The 18,887-nt window shown below is 42.2% G+C and overlaps 1 protein-coding gene across 1 annotated transcript in view; it reads right to left on the bottom strand.

Moving 5' to 3' along the window:
* The window catches only part of LOC119657695 (lachesin), a 173,707-nt gene that overhangs the window by 67,170 nt on the left and 87,650 nt on the right, over positions 1-18,887 (bottom strand). Inside the window, exons 4-6 of the mRNA XM_038064728.1 lie at positions 11,155-11,255; positions 5,039-5,130; positions 4,817-4,945 (exon numbers count right to left, since the gene is read on the bottom strand). Coding sequence (XP_037920656.1) covers positions 4,817-4,945; positions 5,039-5,130; positions 11,155-11,255 — 322 coding nt within the window. The remainder of the gene's footprint in view (positions 1-4,816; positions 4,946-5,038; positions 5,131-11,154; positions 11,256-18,887) is intronic.

Below are 18,887 nucleotides of genomic sequence, written 5' to 3'. Positions count from 1 at the left end.
TCTTGCCTTCTCTCTATACAAGTTTATGGAAAGTCGGAGCAGCTAAAGTGCCGAACTCCAGGCCAACCAATTTTGGAAGCAGCAATCGCCTGAGCTCCACAAGGTTTAAACACGTCTTGTTCAGCTTTAATAATTCTAACGAACTATATATTTCTAAATTCATGTTTCCTAATTTATAGAAAATTTACATATGCTTAGTAGGGCTGTACTTTTAGGTAGGTATGAATGTACAGTATATGGGAGAAAATATTATGCAATTGGAAATGACAATAAGTACGTAGTAAGCAATGATAATGTGGGTAAGTTTTACAGTATTTTACAATATTTAACTAATTCGGCTGCAATTCCATCGGGTGCTGGCGACTTATGATTTTTAAGCCGAAAATTGCACGGACTGCTTCTTCTATACTTGATGATGGCGGTATTTGTCCATCGTCTTCAGTTGGCTTGACTGCAACTCGCAGATGTTCTGGTTGTTCAGTAGTTCATGAAAATACTCAACTCATTGCTCCAATTTGGCCATTTTGCTGGAAAACGGATTCTGAATCAATCTTTGTCTCGGGAGAATGAGCATCGAGATGCGTAAGACCCCATCCTGTTGACTTGTTGGTAAAATTTCCGTGCCTGGTGTGGTTGCTCCCAGTGTTTTTCGAGTTCACAGACCTGTTGGTTCTCCCATGCTTAAGCCTCCGTGCGTGCCGTGTCCTTTGAGAGTGGAAAATTACTCAGTATGCAGCATTCTTCCGTTCCGTTGCTTGTTTACATTCATCGACAAACCAGCCGTTCCGACTCTTTTTGTGGCTGGGGCCAAGTATGTTTGTGGCCGTAGCTGTGATAACGTTCTTCAGGTGGTTGTGAAGATCATTTGTTGATGCTTCATCTCCAGGATCCCTATTGACTGCGGTTATTGCGGTATCCATTTCCCTCTGATAGGTGTTACAGAGGGCTGTGTTGTTCAGTGTTAACTCTCACCTGATTATCAGACGGAATTCTGGGTGGTGTTGTTATTCGAGCTCGGAGCACCATGTCATGTCGAGATAGAAATCCGAGTCCCCCCCTATATGTTTTGACATTCATCAAGGCTGAGAGGTGGCGGCGCTCGATTAACACGTGGTCAATTTGGTTGAAAGTGGGTCCCGTCTGGAGAGGCTCACGTTTATCTGTGGACCGTTTTCCGCGCAAACTAGGCACTTCCAACAATCATTCCGTGCAATACTGCTAATTGAATAATCCGCAGTCCGTTATAATTTGCATTTTTGTGTAAGCAATGAGAGCCACCGTATCGCTTGAATACGGGCTCCGTCCTTACTTGGCTATCCTTCTCCGACCCTACAGTCTTCTCTGAAGGGGTGTGAACGTTAATCAAGATTATATTTCTAAATTTGCCTCGAAAACGCAGTGGGCATAGCCGTCCGCTTATGTTTTCAAAGCCGATAAGAGCGAGTTTCATTTTATGGCTGACTAAGAAACCTGTTCGGAGTACATGGTTTACTGGATGACCGCTATAATATATGGTGGACCTATATTTACGGAAAAGCCCTTAAATTCGACGTAAAATGATGTAACTCATTGTATGCGTGAGCGTTCACAGTTCGCACCTTTTCGCAAAATTTGGTGTAAATCGCTATAATCGTTTCCGAGAAAAATTTGTGGGATAGACAGGCAGACAGATAGTAAGCTGATTTTAATAAGGTTATATTTTACGCATTATAAGAAGCATTGAGAACAGAGAAACATAAAGATCTGAAGCGCTTCTCTAAAATTTAATTTCTTTTCCGACTACGAATTATTCACTTTGGACAGCGGTGAGGAAGCTCAATAGGTCAAACCTGCGCGAATCACCAATCCGATTGTCGAAGGGTTGTTAGGCGAGCAGTGATGCCGAGAAAGCCTCAATCTTTGCTGATTAGGATATAAAGGAGAAAAATTACACTGTCGATTGCCAAAGATGCACACCAATCGATTCGAGAACTGCCGAAATCCGCATTCACTCAACTGACACATATTAACGGTATCTTGCGCCTTGGTTACTTCCCGGGATGTTGGAATTTATCGCAAACAACGATGATTCCGAAGGACTTATAAGCCTGCTTTTCTCACTATTGACGCTATTTGATAAACTCCTGCTATCCAAGCTACAAAAAGAGGTTATTCCTAATCTGGTTCGGATTCAGAATTCACTCGACGAAAATATGGAACTGTTGAACAAGTTCATCGACTAGCCTCCGTGGTTATCTATGCTTTGGAAGGTAGAAAGTACTACTCGAACGTACTCTTCGACGATGTACAAACATTTGACAAGGTCTGGCATGAAGGTCTCGTCTACAAAAGGAAGGAAAAGCAACCTACGAATACACATATTACCCATGAAGTCGTATCTGACTGGCAGGAAATTTGTTATTAAACAAACAGCTTTCACTTCACGAGAATATAACATCAAAGCGGGGTACCTCAAGGTAGTGTCCTCGGCCCTTTGCTTTATTTGATATATACTGCAGATTTGCCCACACGCACCTATTTACTTCTACGTTCGCTGACGGTACAGCTAAACTCTGCACTGGAATGCTCCTAGTGTCGCATCTCGCGAACTAGAGTATCACATGAAAGAGATTGAGTAATGGTTGGCTCGCTGGACAATCAAAGTAAATGAAACAGAATGTAGTCATGTCACTTTCACATTGAAGAAACGAACATGTTTTCCAGTTAAGTTTAACGGCGTATCCATTCTTGAGTCTAAGGAGATAAGATACCCAGGAATACACCTACATAGAAAAATATATTGAGGCCAAACAAAACTCAGCTCTTCAAAAGATTCAAAAATCTTCACTGGCTGCTCAACAAACTTTCCAAACTGCCCTTGTAATTTAAAGTGCTGATATATATAGCCAATTTGAACTTATGGTGTATAACTTTGTGTTTGAACTGGATCAAAAGAGTCTGAAGGTTCTCAGGGACTTAGCAAAGTCTTCGATACTTACAAAATATACCACATAGCAACATCTTCGCACTTCCTACTCCTGGCAGTACGGTGTGATTCCCCAATGCTAGTAGCATACGCTTTTAGTTGTTTTCTATTACATATTAGACAAAGGTTTTGTAGGAAGACACAATGGTTGGTCAAATTAATTTGCAGCATGTCAAAGTTTTCACCTGTCTGCTGGCACTGGGGCTGAGAAAACTGTAGTACCGTTCTTAGATTTTCCTGGTACAAGAGCCATGGGTTCGAGACAATAAAATTTTAGTAATTGGATGAGTTAAGGGGGCTATGATCTCTCACGATGAAAATCCATAAGACCGAGAAGTTGTGTCCTGATGTCAAGACGGTAAGAAGCAACTACGATGAGACAGTTCTGCTTCCACGACCCAGCTAACGGTCATTCTTCAAGATCCGATGATGATGAGAGTGAAAACACATCCTTATTTGAAATATGCCAACGCGCGGCGAAAACACATCCTTATTTGAACGATGCCAACGCTCGACATATTTATTCTGGCAGTAGCATTGGTAATCCCAGAGGAGAGAAGCTATTTGATTTCATGACTTCAGCTAGTCTTATGACTGCAAATGTAGGGCGCGCCCCTACATACGTGGGGCCGTTAAATAATTGACCTAAAAATCTGCACTTCAAAGATTCACCTAATTTAAGGTGATTACACACACTGGCGGGTGCTAGAAGAAGTATCATATCATGCTTGTAAAAGCAATAAGAATGAAGACTGGCTAAACTTCTGGAACTCCCAGAGGTATAAGATTTTCGTTAAGTATTTGAAACATACTGAAGCATACTGTGAGAAACTAGAAGCCGAAAGAGAGGATTTCATGTGTGTGTAGAGAGTTAAAAGGGATGAGTTGGCGAGGTTGGACTCTGTCAGAAAATAGGAGGGCTTTTTGCTACGTGTCAATCTCTTGGAAGAAGGCTAATTTAGTAGTTTTCATACCGAAGCCTGGAAAAGATGACTATTCGAAACGAAAGATCCGGCAGATCATCTGATTCGGAGAGACTAGTTGAGCGTCACATTCATGGCAAGGGGCTAAGGTCGTAACCACTAAATGAAAACCAACATGGTTACCAACGTGGGAAGTCCTATGGGTTAGCTCTTCATTCTTTGGTTTTCAAAGACCCCCCGTCTGTCTGTGGAGTACAATGGGTCACTACGGTGTGAGTACTGCTTTCACCTCACCTCAAACACACACACAACCAACCATGGTATATTACTATACTTTAGAAATTTATTCGAAAACCCCTTGAAGTTCATTCCAGAAGTACGAAGTAGCACCAGCATAACTGATAATACAGGATATGATTTTGAAAAGTTTGAAAATAATCTAATTACTATCAACAAAGTTATGGAGGGTAACGTATGTAAGGTGTGTATGCTGTCACTATTATATAAAGCCAACTTATACGAACTCACATGAAACCTTCGTTAGCACTTATCTGCAGTGTTATCGAGGTACTCTAGATTGACATAATTTCGAACGATAATCTTTGTCGGCGTTCAGTTCAGTTCTTACTGTTCTTGTTTTTTAAATTCCTTTAAAAGTTGGGTGGTGAAACAAAACCAAAAACAAAACGTTAGCAACAAACGGTTAGTTTCGTCTTCAAACAATACTACATTTTAATATTCGCTATGCCTGATCGTTAACCAATATTTCCAGCTACTATTTCCAAATTTAAAGGATTCACATCAGTGTAACTTTTGGATTATATAACAGAATCACCAGCGAGCACAAATTTCCTGATATTCGGAGCATTTCTAATGTACCAAATGTGTCATTTTAATTATTATTGATTTTTAATTTTCATCTACTCACAATGAATACTCAGTGATATCCTTTTCGACACTGATGGCGGTACTCCGTTCGATGCTATGCAAAGATATGAACCCATTTCACTTCTTGAAATTTTTGATAAATGCAAAACTTGTCCGCGAAATGATAATGCTGAAATGATCCAAATGAGAGTTATATTAGGCTAGATTGTCGCCTGCTTGAACCCTTTACATATTCTTGGCAGAAGTAATCATTCCAATTTACCTGCTGTTTTTGAGCTTGCGTTATGTTTAAGGACTATCTCCTCACCGTCTTCACGACGCCATGTCACCACGGGTTCAGGATATCCACGTGCTCTGAAATATACTCCTATTAATAATGCATAAAAAGTTACGTGCCGGCAGGGATGTTCCTAGATAAGAGTTCAGATTTGAGGAAGTTAAAAAATAGTAGGAGATATCGATTATTTTATACATATTTCATGAGTTTGATAGTCAGAAAATGTTCTAGGGCGGCGAAGTGAGTTTTGTTATAATAGATAGTCAATCACTCACATCGTAGATATATATTCGACTTTTAAGCATTGTTGTTAGTATTATAACAAAGCAAAATATACAAAACGACAGGAATAACGCAAAGTGGGAATGAAGGGCAAGGAAGCATATTAGTTCAAGGAAGACATCAGTCGGCCGCTGAAAGTGATAAACGCGTAGTATCGGCGCTATTTAGCAGTGTTCGAGCAGCCAAAGCTATATTTTAACTGAAAAACGATAGGACACTGTGTTTGGAAGGATATCGGAGCAATTGCTAACGGTAAAAATGTAAAACTCCAACGTGGCCAGCATTGTGGTTTGATCAAGAAATATAACGAAACTGAATCCACTTGGAGTCAATTTGCAGGACTTGGCTTACTGTCGAAATGTGGAGGTGGATAAAAGCATCTAAAGAGCGGAGAGCCCTATTGATCGCTACGAGGAGACGCAACGCCTATATGGGAACTCCGTTATAATGAAAAAGTACAAGCATACATACGTCGTAGGAAAAAAAAATTCTGTCATTGTGTTTGTCAGGGAAGCAGGAGTTGCCGCCAATTGCAGCGATTTTGCTATGGCTTATCACATCACGAAAGAGTTCGTAGGTAGTCATACTCCGTTTCATGGTCATATATATGGTTGCCATTCACAGTAGCGCGTCAATCATACCTACACGGCATCGTGGGTTGCATTGCGTGGTGTAATCAGCAAAGGAATTGTTGCCGCTTCTTAATGTGTGATCTACCAACTGCAACTCCTGATTATATATATGGATGATAGGCCGGTGCGCCGACCAAGTTCTCTATTTGCAATAATATCGAGTCAACGTACTTCGACGATACATCGCTTACAATCGTTTAACATCCATTCCAATGATATTGGAAGCTAAGTCAACATGCGAATGTGGACTGCTTTTTCAAACAGAAGTAAATTCATTTCCCTTATGCTTCCCAATGCGCTTAAGCGTAGAAAGTGCACTGGCATTGGTGGTCTCTTCGTAGAACTGTTCCGCGCAATTCGTTTTCAGATTATGCAGAGTTGCTACTTCAACTCATTCGTTAATCTGAAAAATTTGATATCTTCTTCAATGAGTGGTAGAAAGGGATGATCGGCAAGATTCCAAACAAGGGCGTCCCGTTTGAGTACGACAACTGCACACTCCCTACTGTCGTGAAACAAAAAATACTCCGAAATCTTAGTTGGCGGAGAGCAAGCTGGACTCCGTTTTTGATTCTCCCCTATCGGTCCCATGAACGCCATTTGAATCATTGTGGGGTTCCAAACACCGCTCAACCTGTTTTCCATTGATTTCGAAGAGGCTTCTGACAGTTTAGGCAGGGAGCGTATCTAGGATGCTCTATAAAGAATCATCATCATCATCAACGGTATCCGGTCTAGGCCTGCCTTAATAAGGAACTCCACACATCCCGGTTTTGCGTCAAGGTCCAAAAATTCGATATCTCCAAAAGCTGTCTGACATCCTCGCCTATGCCATCGCTCCATCTTAGGCAGGGTCTGCCTCGTCTTCTTTTTCTACAATAGATATTGCCCTTATAGACTTTCCGGGTGGGATCATCTTCACCCATACGGATTAAGTGACCCGCCCACCGTAACCTATTCAGCCGGATTTTATTCACAACCGGACCGTCATGGTATCGCTCATAGATTTTGTCGTTATGTAGGCTACGCAATCGTCCATTCTCATGTAGGATTCGGAGGATCCTTCTCTCGAATGCGGCCAAGAGGTCGCAATTTTTCTTGCTAAGAACCCAAGTTTCCGACGAATATACGAGAACTGGCAAGATCATTGTCTAGTACAGTAAGAGCTTTGATTCTATGGTGAGACGTTTCGAGCGGAACAGTTTTTGTAAACTGAAATAGGCTCTGTTGGCTGACAACAACCGTGCGCGGATTTCATCATCGTAGCTGTTATCGGTTGTGATTTGCGACCCTAGATATGAGAAATTATCAATGGCCTCAAAGTTGTATTCTCCTATCTTTATTCTTCCCGTTTGACCATTGATGTTGTTGGTTGGTTGGTTTTGGGTGCTGACATTGCCACCATATATTTTGTCTTGCTTCATTCATGTGCAACCCAAGGTATCGCGCCAATTACCACCAGCTCCATCTGGATGAAGGCAGTTTTTAGTTGTTAGTTTCGTCGGGATACCGAATTCTCTCATGGCCGTGTACAGTTTTATCCTGGCTATGCTATCATAGGCGGCTTTAAAGTCGATGAATAGATGATGCAACTGGTCTCCATATTCCAACAGTTTTTCGATCGCTTGCCGAAGAGAGAAAATCTGATCTGTTACTGATTTGCGTGGAGTGAAGCCTCTTTGGTATGGGCCAATGATGTTCTGGACGTATGGGGCTATCCGGCCTAGCAAGATAGCTGAGAATATCTTATAGATAGTACTCAGCAACGTGATACCTCAATAATTGCTGCACTGTGTGATATCTCCCTTTTTATGTATGAGACAGATAATGCCTCGTTGCCAATTGTCAGGCATTGATTCGCTGTCCCATACCTTGAGTACAAGTTGATGAACCACTTGGTGTAACTGGTCGCCTTCATATTTAACCAATTCGGTTGTAATTCCATTGGCTCCTGGCGAATTATGATTTTTAGCCGATGAAGTGCACGGACTGTTTCTCCTAAACTTGGTGGTGGCAGTATTTGTCCGTCGTCTTCAGTTGGCGGGACCTCCAACTCACCGATGTTCTGATTGTTCAGTAGCTCATCAAAATACTCAACCCATCGCTCCAATATGCCCCTTCTGTCGCAAATCAGATTTCCCTCTTTGTCTCGGGAGGATAGCATGCAGGTGTATAAGGCTTCATCCTGCTGACTTGTTGGTAAAATTTCCGCCCCTGGTGCGGTTGCTTCCTGTACTTTTCTAGTTCGCAGACTTGTTCATTCTCCCAGGTCTCCTTTTCCCGTCTGTGAAGTTGCTTCTCCCTTCGACGGAGTTCGTGATAAGTCTCCGCGCGTGCCCGCGTTCTTTGAGAACACAACATTACTCGTTATGCCGCATTCTTTCGTTCCGTTGCTAGCTTACATTCTTCGTTAAACCAGCTGTTCCGACTCCTTTTGCGGCTGGGGCCAAGTATGTTTGTAGCCGTAGCAATGATAAGGTTCTTCAGGTGGTTGTGAAGATCATTCGTTGATGCTTCATCTCCAGGTCCTCTGTTGACTACGGTTATTGCGGCATCCAGGCTTGGGTGTTAACTCTCACTTGATTGTCAGAGGGGATTCTATGTGGTGTTGTTATTCGAGCTCGGAGCACCATGGCAACGAGATAGTGATCTGAGTCTATATTGACCCTCTTATATATTTTGACATTCATCAAAGCTATGAGGCAGCGGCGTTCGATCAACATGTGGTTCATTTTTTCAGGCTTGGAGGGTTCGTTCTACTGCCTCGTAGAAGGTATCCTTCTCCGACTCTGCAGTCTCCTCTGTAGGGGCGTGAATGTTAATGAGGCTTATATTTCTAAACTTGCCTTGCAAGCGCAGAATGCATAGCCGTTCGCTGATGTTTTCAAGGCCGATAACAGCAGGTTTCATTTTTTGGCTGACTAAGAAACCTACTCCGAGCGCATGATTTACTGGATGGCCACTATAATATATGCTGTAGTGACTCTTCTCCAGGAAACCGGTCCCTGTCCAACGCATCTCCTGTAATGCTGTTACATCAGCCCTATATTGGGACAGGGTATCGGCTACTTGCTCAGCAACATTCGGTCTGTACATGGAGCGCACGTTCCTGAAGAAATGCCCAAATCGTTATTCCGTTGTCGTTGCCGGGTTCGTCGTTGTTTCATCCGTCCAGTCCGAGGCTCCTGTTGTGGCTTCGTAACAAATTGTTTTCCGTGTAGGGTTGTCATCCCTACCCAACTCCCAACTTAGAGGACCAGTTGGTACAATTTGCCCCGTTTTTAGGCGCGGGAGACACGCCTTCATCCTTCTCCATCTGCAGTTTTTCGTTAAGAAAGAGCTCCCAGCGGCCACCACGTGGAGGTGGAGAGTTTGGTAGTAGAGCTGTTTGTGTTGATTCAGCAGGCATTTCCCAGGTTTTATGCTCCATCATGGGTATCAATCCAAGTTTCACCCTGGGACCTATACTACCCTTTGGAGGATGACCATTCCAAAGAAGCTAATAGCTGAAAACTTATGCTAGCTTGAAATATCACATGCAGCCTCGAGATAATTTGTGTCGCTGTTATTAGTGATGTTTTCCATGCTCCCTTTCCTGAAGGAAAGGGAGAGCTTTAGAGGGCAATATTATCTCCTAAAAAACCTCAATTTATTTGATGATATCCGCTTGCTCCCACACTGAATAATGGACTCTGTCCAAACGGCTCTCGATCTGGAAATCTAATCAAATAACATAAGTTTAAAGTTTAATACTACTATAACTCAGGTTTTCAATTTGGACTGCTTGCCTTAAAAAGGATGTACATCCAGGAAACGGTGTTTCTGCTGACAGCGGCACCAAACTCCGCGCAGTGTTCTCCTCGTGCCATTGTATGTCAGTTTCGCATGAAAGGTTACCATCAGTCTGGCTTGGGACAACTCGAAATGTGAACCGGCATTGGTTTGTGTGCAAGACATAGGTAGACATATTGATCAGAAGACGAGGGTGGCAGCGCAGAAAGCCACTATCCCAGGATCACCGATGAGTGGGTCGATCTAGCTTTTTGGAAAATCGTTTCAAAATAAAGTTATTCCTTCATCAGGTATTGGCTGACGGTGGAAAATAAATTGATTTATTTAGAGAATTTTTGAAACAAAAACCCATCCACACAGATATCACGTTCTGTGCTTAGTATAAAGCAGAAGAATCTGTAACCTGACCAACTCTCAATATTGAATGCTACCGACAAAAAACGTTAAATCCGAACTGCGCATTGCTTGCAAAAAACGAATATGGAAAACGTCAGCACAAAACGGTTTTTCCGTATGCAAAACCAACAGCCTAAGATGTTGGAAACGCTAGAAAATGCCTTGACATTCGGCATACTCACTTGCTTCCGGGCGTTACCACTTGTTTGCATCCTTGAAACAGGTACTGAAGAAAGCTTTTATTCTTACTGAAACATTCAAAATTAGCTCGACGACTGTTCTGGAGTTCAAAAGATGTTTTCAAACCTGCGGTTACTTCGAATTATTTCTAGTACAATGCTTAATATTTCTTGGTAAAAATTAATTTTTGATGGATAATGCTTTCTTCGGAAATTTTCTTATTTTTTTGTACATTTATTGATCTAATTTCTGGAGATATTTGAGGAAGAGTTTATGCATATGATTGTAGTTTTTATCAAACCCCTTAAACTTGTCATACTAAAAATTGAGTAGAAAAAGTAGCGACTTTTCAAATAATATCTTGACCTGATCTTAATAACCTTTCAGGAGCAATGGGCAATAGTGGATTGGCTAAACTACCTTTGCAACACTCACTATTCCCACACAAATGCCCGACTCCATCCAACTGCTCTTTAATTTATGATCCTAGCAGTGGTCGGAGGCGAAACGAGAGAAATAACACTGAGGCGAACATTACTCCAGTTTTACTATCCCCCGTAAAAGGATAGTGTAAGACGGACGGCGCAGCAATAAAAATTCTCGCACGTTCGTTCCAGGTTCGTATTTGTCTGAATACTCCTTTTGGTGTCTTTAAACTCTTTACCGCCAGCTCATATTTGTTCGGAGCGCCACTACTCAATGGCTGTAAATGTCCATCAATTCGCTATATATTTTCTTCAACATGTGCATTCCTAACGAAAAGTATGGGTCGGGTATCCTTTGGGGAAGCAGTAGCGGGAGTAGAGGAGCTATACTTACCGACAGGTCAATTTCACTGAGCTGCCCTCCGGCACTATAACGTCCGATGAGGTGTCTTCGGCAACAAAATCTGGCGGAATAACCACGTCCAAGTAGCCAATCTGGAAAGAGGAGAAAGACGTGGGAGCCATCGGTAAATGAGCCAAGAAGAGAAAAAAGCGAAAAATAGAATCAAATGCTTTATGGTCACAATAAAATATTTTTACTTAATTTTTACGAGTCAATACCAAACTTGCTTAGTTTTACGATGGAGCTTAATTGTCGTATTAAGTTCAAATTTAAAACTGCACCTACCGTGGTAACAATCGTACATACTTATATGGGCATTTCACTATATGTAAAATATTCACTGAGTAAAAAGTTTAACAAAAGCAAAATTTATCAATTTTTTACACATTACAATATACATTACTTTACAATACTCCAAGATTTTACTATGAGGAAAAAGAACAGACTATTTGTTTTGTGTTAACGTTTTAGTGTTGAATTAAATCGCCGTGACCACATTTGACCGCGCGTTCGAAAGGCATTGGGACCCTTCAACTAATCTGGAATGCTAAAATATTATCTTCCTAAACAAATTACGATAAATGATTGCAATCATGGTGTCATTCAGCCCTCTGAGTTGGGGCTTAAGAATACACTCCAAGCTTCCCGTGCTTATTATAAGAGGATAGAAATTTGTGGGCTGGCAACCTGCAAATATTGAAACTTAATTAACCGTCAACCACGCTTCGGATAGGGACTGACAGCACCGCAACGATCTTTGACTATCGAAAACGGAATATGATTGGTTTTTAGAATGTGCGCACGTTCCTCGATAACGGTGTCGAGGGTTCTTAAAATGGTCGCTTTCTCCATCTTGAGCGGGAATTCCAGCGATAAAAGTTGGACCTTCTGGGATGGTGGGACTCTGGAGAGTATTCCCCTCCCTCTTGCGGCAATGCACTTTTGTATTCTGGAAAGCAGTAATAATAGACGTGAATCCGGTGTCGGGTTACTTCTGGGAGGTTCGTGGATTTCTGCAACTTCCACCGCTTCGTCATTGGTGACACATTGTTCGATCACGGAGCCTGCCATCAGGTCAGTTAGGTTTGAACTGACCGGCGTCGTACGAGCAATCAGATCATCCATTTCAGCAGTAGATTTAGGAGTTGTCTGTTGAATGTGCTAACAAGATAGGCGCTGACATCAGACTCGAATGAGATCTCCATCTGATGGTTGCTTACGTTCGTTCCCAAATCGACCACTTGTATGAACCAGCTGTCACTCGACAGTGGAGAGCTATATTGGTGATCGAACGGCAGATGTGCTGAGTAAACCGCCAGACAAAATCGATGAGCTTTGGGCTGCCATCAAAAGTACTCTTTTCTCGGCCACTTCCCGAAGATTTAGCTGACTGTAGAATCGCGGAAACGGATCAATGAACAGAAGGGATTGAAGGATCTACTGACCGGTGCAAATGATGACGGGCGTGACGCTCTCGAACTCCAGAATCGGACGAAATCTCGAGAAGTTTAGCACCGCCGTGACAAGAGAGAATTTGCAATTGTACTCGTCGGGAAAGCGAAAGATGCCACAGATCACAGTAATTGCTGGAATGTATATTGCATCACGAAAGAGCTTGGATATGGTCGCAAACGGCCGACTTCTCATCCACGATGATGCACAATTGAAGAGGTGGAAAGAACACTTCATCGCTGGGCTTGGCGGACACCTCGCAGAGTTGTTTATCGCTGTCCCTGCAGTTAATGCTGATTTGCTGCTTTGACCCGTACGAAAATCTTGGAAATTAGGGACCTTTCCCAGAGAGTGGAAGAAAGGGATGATCGTGAAATCCCAAAGAGGGGCCCTGTTTTGAATATGTCAATTGAAATAGTATCGGCGTGTTCCTTGCCGTTGCCAAAATACTAACTAAAATAATTCTCGAATACATTAGAGAACATCTCGAGAACTAGATTGACCACATCAACACCGTAGCGATCATTTTGGAAAGTGCGCGGAGTTTTCCACTACACCTGAGAGAAAGCTTTCGATTGTGCGAACAGGGAGTGTATCTGAAGTGCTCTATGCAGGACGGGCATTGCAGAGAAACATACATATTATCACCGATATTACTTTTTTTGTTATCGGCGACGTCCTTCATACTGCCTCGTCCGGAGGACGTGGAGGAGTTCAAAGAACCAAGTAGAGTTGGTTTGATGATAAACAACCAACAAAACCCAGTTTTTCAGTTTGACGAGTCGCTAGATTCACTTTCGCTGCCCAGTTTAAAATCTAAAAATGCAGTTTTTTCAACACCAAGATCAAGTCGAGAGTATTCTGTGTTGTTATATGGGAGTAGCATATGGAAGGCGAACTCCACTGTTGCCCAAAAGCTCCTAGCTTTGGTCAATATCTGTCTGCGTTGTGTCATTGGAGTGCGCTGGCCTGACTATCTCAAACGAAGATCTTTTTCGGCGCACAGTCAGGCACTGCGATCGGACGACGAAAGTGGCTGTGATGGCTACTTCGTACAGTGGAAGCCACTCTCCCAAGATGGCCGACGAGTGCACCTAGCGCATAACAGTAGAAGAGGAGTATGCTCATCTCAGATATTCGTGGGGGGAGCCGAAGCGCATTGGAAGTAACCGCGAACGATGGCGTGTAGGTGTGGTTTACGCACTATACACCACCAAGGGGTGAATGATAACCATATATTTACGTTATGCCAATCAGAACAGAAAGTAAGTCGAAAGCCAGGAATTCCTAGTTTGTGGAAGGAGGGATTTTGAAGATTTCTTAAGGGGGATGTCCCTCCAGGCAACGGGTTTTCCAATAACTTTTTTACGGAAAACTGAGAGTATTTATTACATTGAATGAAATTGTAAATTGACATTGAAATTCAAATGTGAACATACTATTCTGTTTTATAAAAGAAAAAAAATGGCGGCGTTACAGCTGTTTAAACTTGGCTCCTTTAATTTGCGCGGTGGAATGCCTAGCCTCAACAAATGAAAGGTTTTCCATTAAAACACATTATTCCCCCTTGAAGAAGAAGATGCCTACGAATCAGATATAATCATTAATTATTTGACAACCGATCAGTATTGACAGTAGTCAAAATTTGGAAATGGCAATGGGCTGGCCACGTCGAACGAATACACTAGGCAAGGATTCCGAAACGAGTGCTTAAAGTCAGAGCCGGTGGTAGCGGATTAACACAGAACCCAAGGAAATGTTGAGAGAACTCAGTGCTGAGGGCAGATTCCTGGTAATCTTGTGGAATATTCAGTGAACAGCGCCAGATGTCTCAAGAAATATATCGTGTTTGGATGCTTCTTGCCGAGATGGGAGTACTCTCAGAAGCATAACTTCAACTACTGGCGGAACGCAGAAATACCGAAATGTAGTAAAGAATGGCTGCAAGACAGAAATGCGAAGTGCGAAAAGACAAGCTACAGTATTCTTATGATATGAAAAGACCACGCCAAAAGACAGTTTTGGTACGTAGTAGTAGTTCTATCCCAAAGGGAGCCAGCATAGAGAGCGAATGAATCTCTCCTGCTGCTCCGCTCTGAATACATGCACGCACTTCGAGTAATCACTGTTTTTTATATACACAGTTCTCTGCACTTCATGCATATTGATGAATCTGGTGTGACAGACAGACAGGCAACTGAATAGGCAGACGCTGAATTGATTTTAATATGGTTTTGTCTTTCACAAAACTTTAAGAAAGGAATATTACAGAGCACAGCAATTATAGAGGTATCACGTTGTTGGGTACCATTTCTAAGACCCTACCCGTTATCTTGCTAAGCCAGATAGCCCCATATGCACAGAACATAATCGCACCATGTCAAAGAGGCTTTACTTTAGGCAAATAAGTAGCAGATCAGAGTTTCGCTCTCCGTCAAACGGTGGAAAAACTTTTGAAATATGGTCATCAGTTGCACCATCCTTTCATTGACTTCAAGTCAAATGGTCACGATTCTAAGGAAATTTATAGCCCGACTACACTAATGACAGTAAACCTGAATATTTGTTGGTCTAAAATAAATAAAATAAAATAAATAATAAAATAAAGCTGTCCTACGGAAGGTCGCGGTTCAAATCTCACTGGTGGCAGTGAGATTTGTATCGTGTGTCGGATGTGACTGAGTACTTGAGTGAAATCAGGGTAATAATCTTGGGCGAGCGCAATGTTGCCCACATTGCCTCCTACAGTGTACTGTAGTGTAGCGTTACGGTCTTGAATGAAGTGCTCTAACACACTTCAAGACCCTAATCCAATTGGATTGTTGCCCCAGCGATTATTATTATTAAAATAACGAGATGTCCTATCATAAATCCTTTTCGAATACACCGTCCTGTGCAATATATTGATAAAATCGGAAGAACAACCCGAGATATAAAAACTACCTTCCTCCAGATCGAGCAGGCGCGATGTCTAAGAACAAGTCTGAAAACCGGAAGCTGAGCGCTTCTGGTATGCAAGGTTTCGTCGGTTTCTTATGTAAGTATATTTGAGTGCAGAACTATTTCATTTGTACGCAGCCCATAACGAATACCTGTATTTAGTATGTCAAATTACTCACTTTAGTGTGATATTGATGTTTGGTATTTTAGGTTGCAGTAAATTTACACGGAGAAGACATTTAAGCTACTGTAACTTTATCAGTAGTAGTACGATTTCGATCAAATTTGGTGATATCATGGCTCATAGTGCAGGTTACTGTGAACTTTTATAACTTGAACTGTGAACTTTTATAACCCTAGGTTAATGGCGGTTTCTAATAAATTTCCCAAAAACATAGTAATACACTATCGTTAAGTCAATTTTGGTAGATATCGATGTGGTGAATATTTTGAAACCTGGCACCATATAGAGACAGTATCATGATTTCAGATTTTTTAGTTGGGTAAATTCTGAAAATGGGACCATTAAAGAAATCATCTTTTCTACCTCCCAATCTCCCCGCCTATCCAACAAATGGAAAAACTGAAAACGGCTTCGGAAAGTGCTAATCAAGACCTTTCATTTGAAACCCAGAATGACTATATTCAGTGAAGAAAAAATTGAACACCTTCATTTTGCGTGCATGAGGATCCCCCTATTGAACTCAACGTAGACGGAGGTAGCTTACTGCATGCCTGCGGGGTTCAAGGATCAGTCGTCGGTTCTCTTCTGTGGATAATAATGACAGAAGTTGCAACTGCCCCAATCACTGGCTTCGCAGACGAAGTGGTTATCGTGGCACACAATATTGAGGAGATCGAGGTTCTCACAAACGGGACAACTTTTGGCATAGAAGAAGCTGGTCTGACGCTAGTAGAGCATAAAACCGTGCAAGCTTTAATTGGCAAGCGAAGAAAGGAAACGTCCATTAAAGTCAAGGTTGGCGAACACATTATGCATTCGCAACAAACGCTCAAATACCTAGAAGTCCTGGTTGACCAATGACTGCGACCCGAGCCACATCTTGAGAATTTTTTGACGAAGGCTTTCAGAGTTGCTACATTGTTCGCACAAATGTTACCGAATGTCCATCGGCTCCTTATCTCGAGAGTTGTTAGTTCCATCTTGCTTTAAGTAGCTTCAGTCTGGGCATCAGCATTGAAGGTAGAAGCACAGCAGCATATCGATTGAGTGCAATGCGAACGTCGTGCGCTTACCCTACAACAACAGATGAAGCAGCATCATGTGATAGCAGGCATGGTCCCCATTGAAACTTTGCCGAACTTGGGTCGAAGTCCCTATGACCCATCGTATGCACGAAATGAAAGGAGTGGCAGCAAAGATGGAATGCACTTATAAGATTATTCATGATGTCTTAAAAAAGATCAAACGAAGGCTATGACCTAACTTAACTCCTAAGTGGACACGGAAAATGCCGTGGATACCTCTATCGCTTCGGGGTTGGCGACCCCAAATTGCCGATTATGTGTGAGGATGCGGAGCATGTTATTTTTAACTGCCCGAAATTTGACGCACAAAAACGCACAAAATTGATGCCGGGGCGCGGCTGTTACCCGACAACATCGTGGATCATATGTTAGCCTTTGAAACTTGGAGGCTGGTGGAAAATCAATGAAGACGATCCCCAACCTGCTGAGGAAGTAGAAGCTTCGGAGGAAAATAGCAAGTAAGGAGACAAGCCGCAGTTCGTAACTGATCCTGCTCCGCGATGTAATACCGAAATGTTTGTCCGGCGGGGTAAGCGCAGGAGAAGGAAGTGATTTAAGTGTCTGATATAAACATATGGCAGGAGTCAGCCGTATGTTTTGAACCTTTCCACCTTCCAAGACTGACCGAAAAACAGACAAAATATCGTCCTATTTAGAACACAAAAAAAAAATGGCATAGTGCTTCAACCACACCAATGCGCCATGCTATCGATTTCAGGCGCTTGAGCTGCCTCCGCGATTTCTCGAGAAACTTCACTCATCTTCCACTATTTTAGGCCACGTAGTTCTAACCCATTCGTCGGCGTTGCATAACTCGCAGTGGAGTTGTCGGCTTTCCTTAATATGTGGCCTATTACTGCCACTTTCGACTTCTAATTGATTCGTCCATGGGTATCACTCTTATACGTCGACCAACTGCTCTTCGCAATGGTCTTTGGACAGAAGGCCCCAAGCGGATTTAACGTTGTTAATGCGTTCGGAGCCACCGTCACCGGCAGAAAAGAAAATTTCGAAATATACAAATTACTTCCAGTGTTCTGCACATGAATGCAAATATGGTAGAAAGAGTGCAATGATCTGTCAGACTGAGAACATTGACCTTGCTAGCGTGTCTTTAGTGCAACGTTGCGCACCCCCATCTCCAGATCCAGATTTGGACAAGATTCGTGATTCGATGAGAAAAAAAAAACGATGTGGACAGTGTAGTCGAGATTTTTGAGGACAGATGATTTAGTCGCTTCAAACCTTCTACATCCATGGCAGCATGAAGAACGTTACCGATAACCAAAAGAAGAAGTATCGGTGATAAGATGCAATCCTTGGCGGATTTCGCTTTGAACTTTAAACTTCTCTGAGAATCTTCCTCGCAGAGACTGTGCGAAAAGTTTTGCAAGGTGCCTTTACCACTTTTAAGTGGTATTCACATGAAACTATAGCCTTTGATATCCTCACAAGAGGTGACTTTTTCATCTTCTCAGCTGCTGATCATCGTCGACGAAAAGTCTACCGTTAACATCTCTCAAAAGACCATCGATGAGCTTACGACTACCTATCGGCTTTATCATGACCGTAATCTCCGCAAACCATCAGGCTGAAGTTCAGTCAAATAAATTTGGAGCCATAGGCAGACTAGGAGCTATTTGAATAAGGTTCTAATTTGCATAGAATCGAAACATGAAACCTGCATTTCGAACTTGAGTAAATAGTTTTTGTCTAAATTCCTCCCACTCCCTGCCTACATGCGTTATAAATGTTCAATTTTCATCGGCTATGTATATAAAACCAAAAGAGTATCTGATGCATCTTGAACCAAAAGCACGATCTTATTCATAGACAGGGAACATTGCACAAAATTACAAAATGCGAGTCGTAACCTTGTACCCGGCTCCACTGATAAGTGGAAACCCAAATCAAATCACGCCATTTTGATCTTTCTTGAATGGCCACTGCATCCAACTCAATCAGACCGAGATGAAATGAAATTGAAATTAACCACTTTGTCAATTAAATCAGACGGGGGTAACGATTCAGTTTATCAACAGGACCAAACTGTTATCCTACGA

Source organism: Hermetia illucens, chromosome 5 (genome assembly GCF_905115235.1).
Source record: "Hermetia illucens chromosome 5, iHerIll2.2.curated.20191125, whole genome shotgun sequence".
Taxonomy (NCBI): domain Eukaryota; kingdom Metazoa; phylum Arthropoda; class Insecta; order Diptera; family Stratiomyidae; genus Hermetia; species Hermetia illucens.
This window is presented reverse-complemented; position numbering and strand designations above follow the sequence as displayed.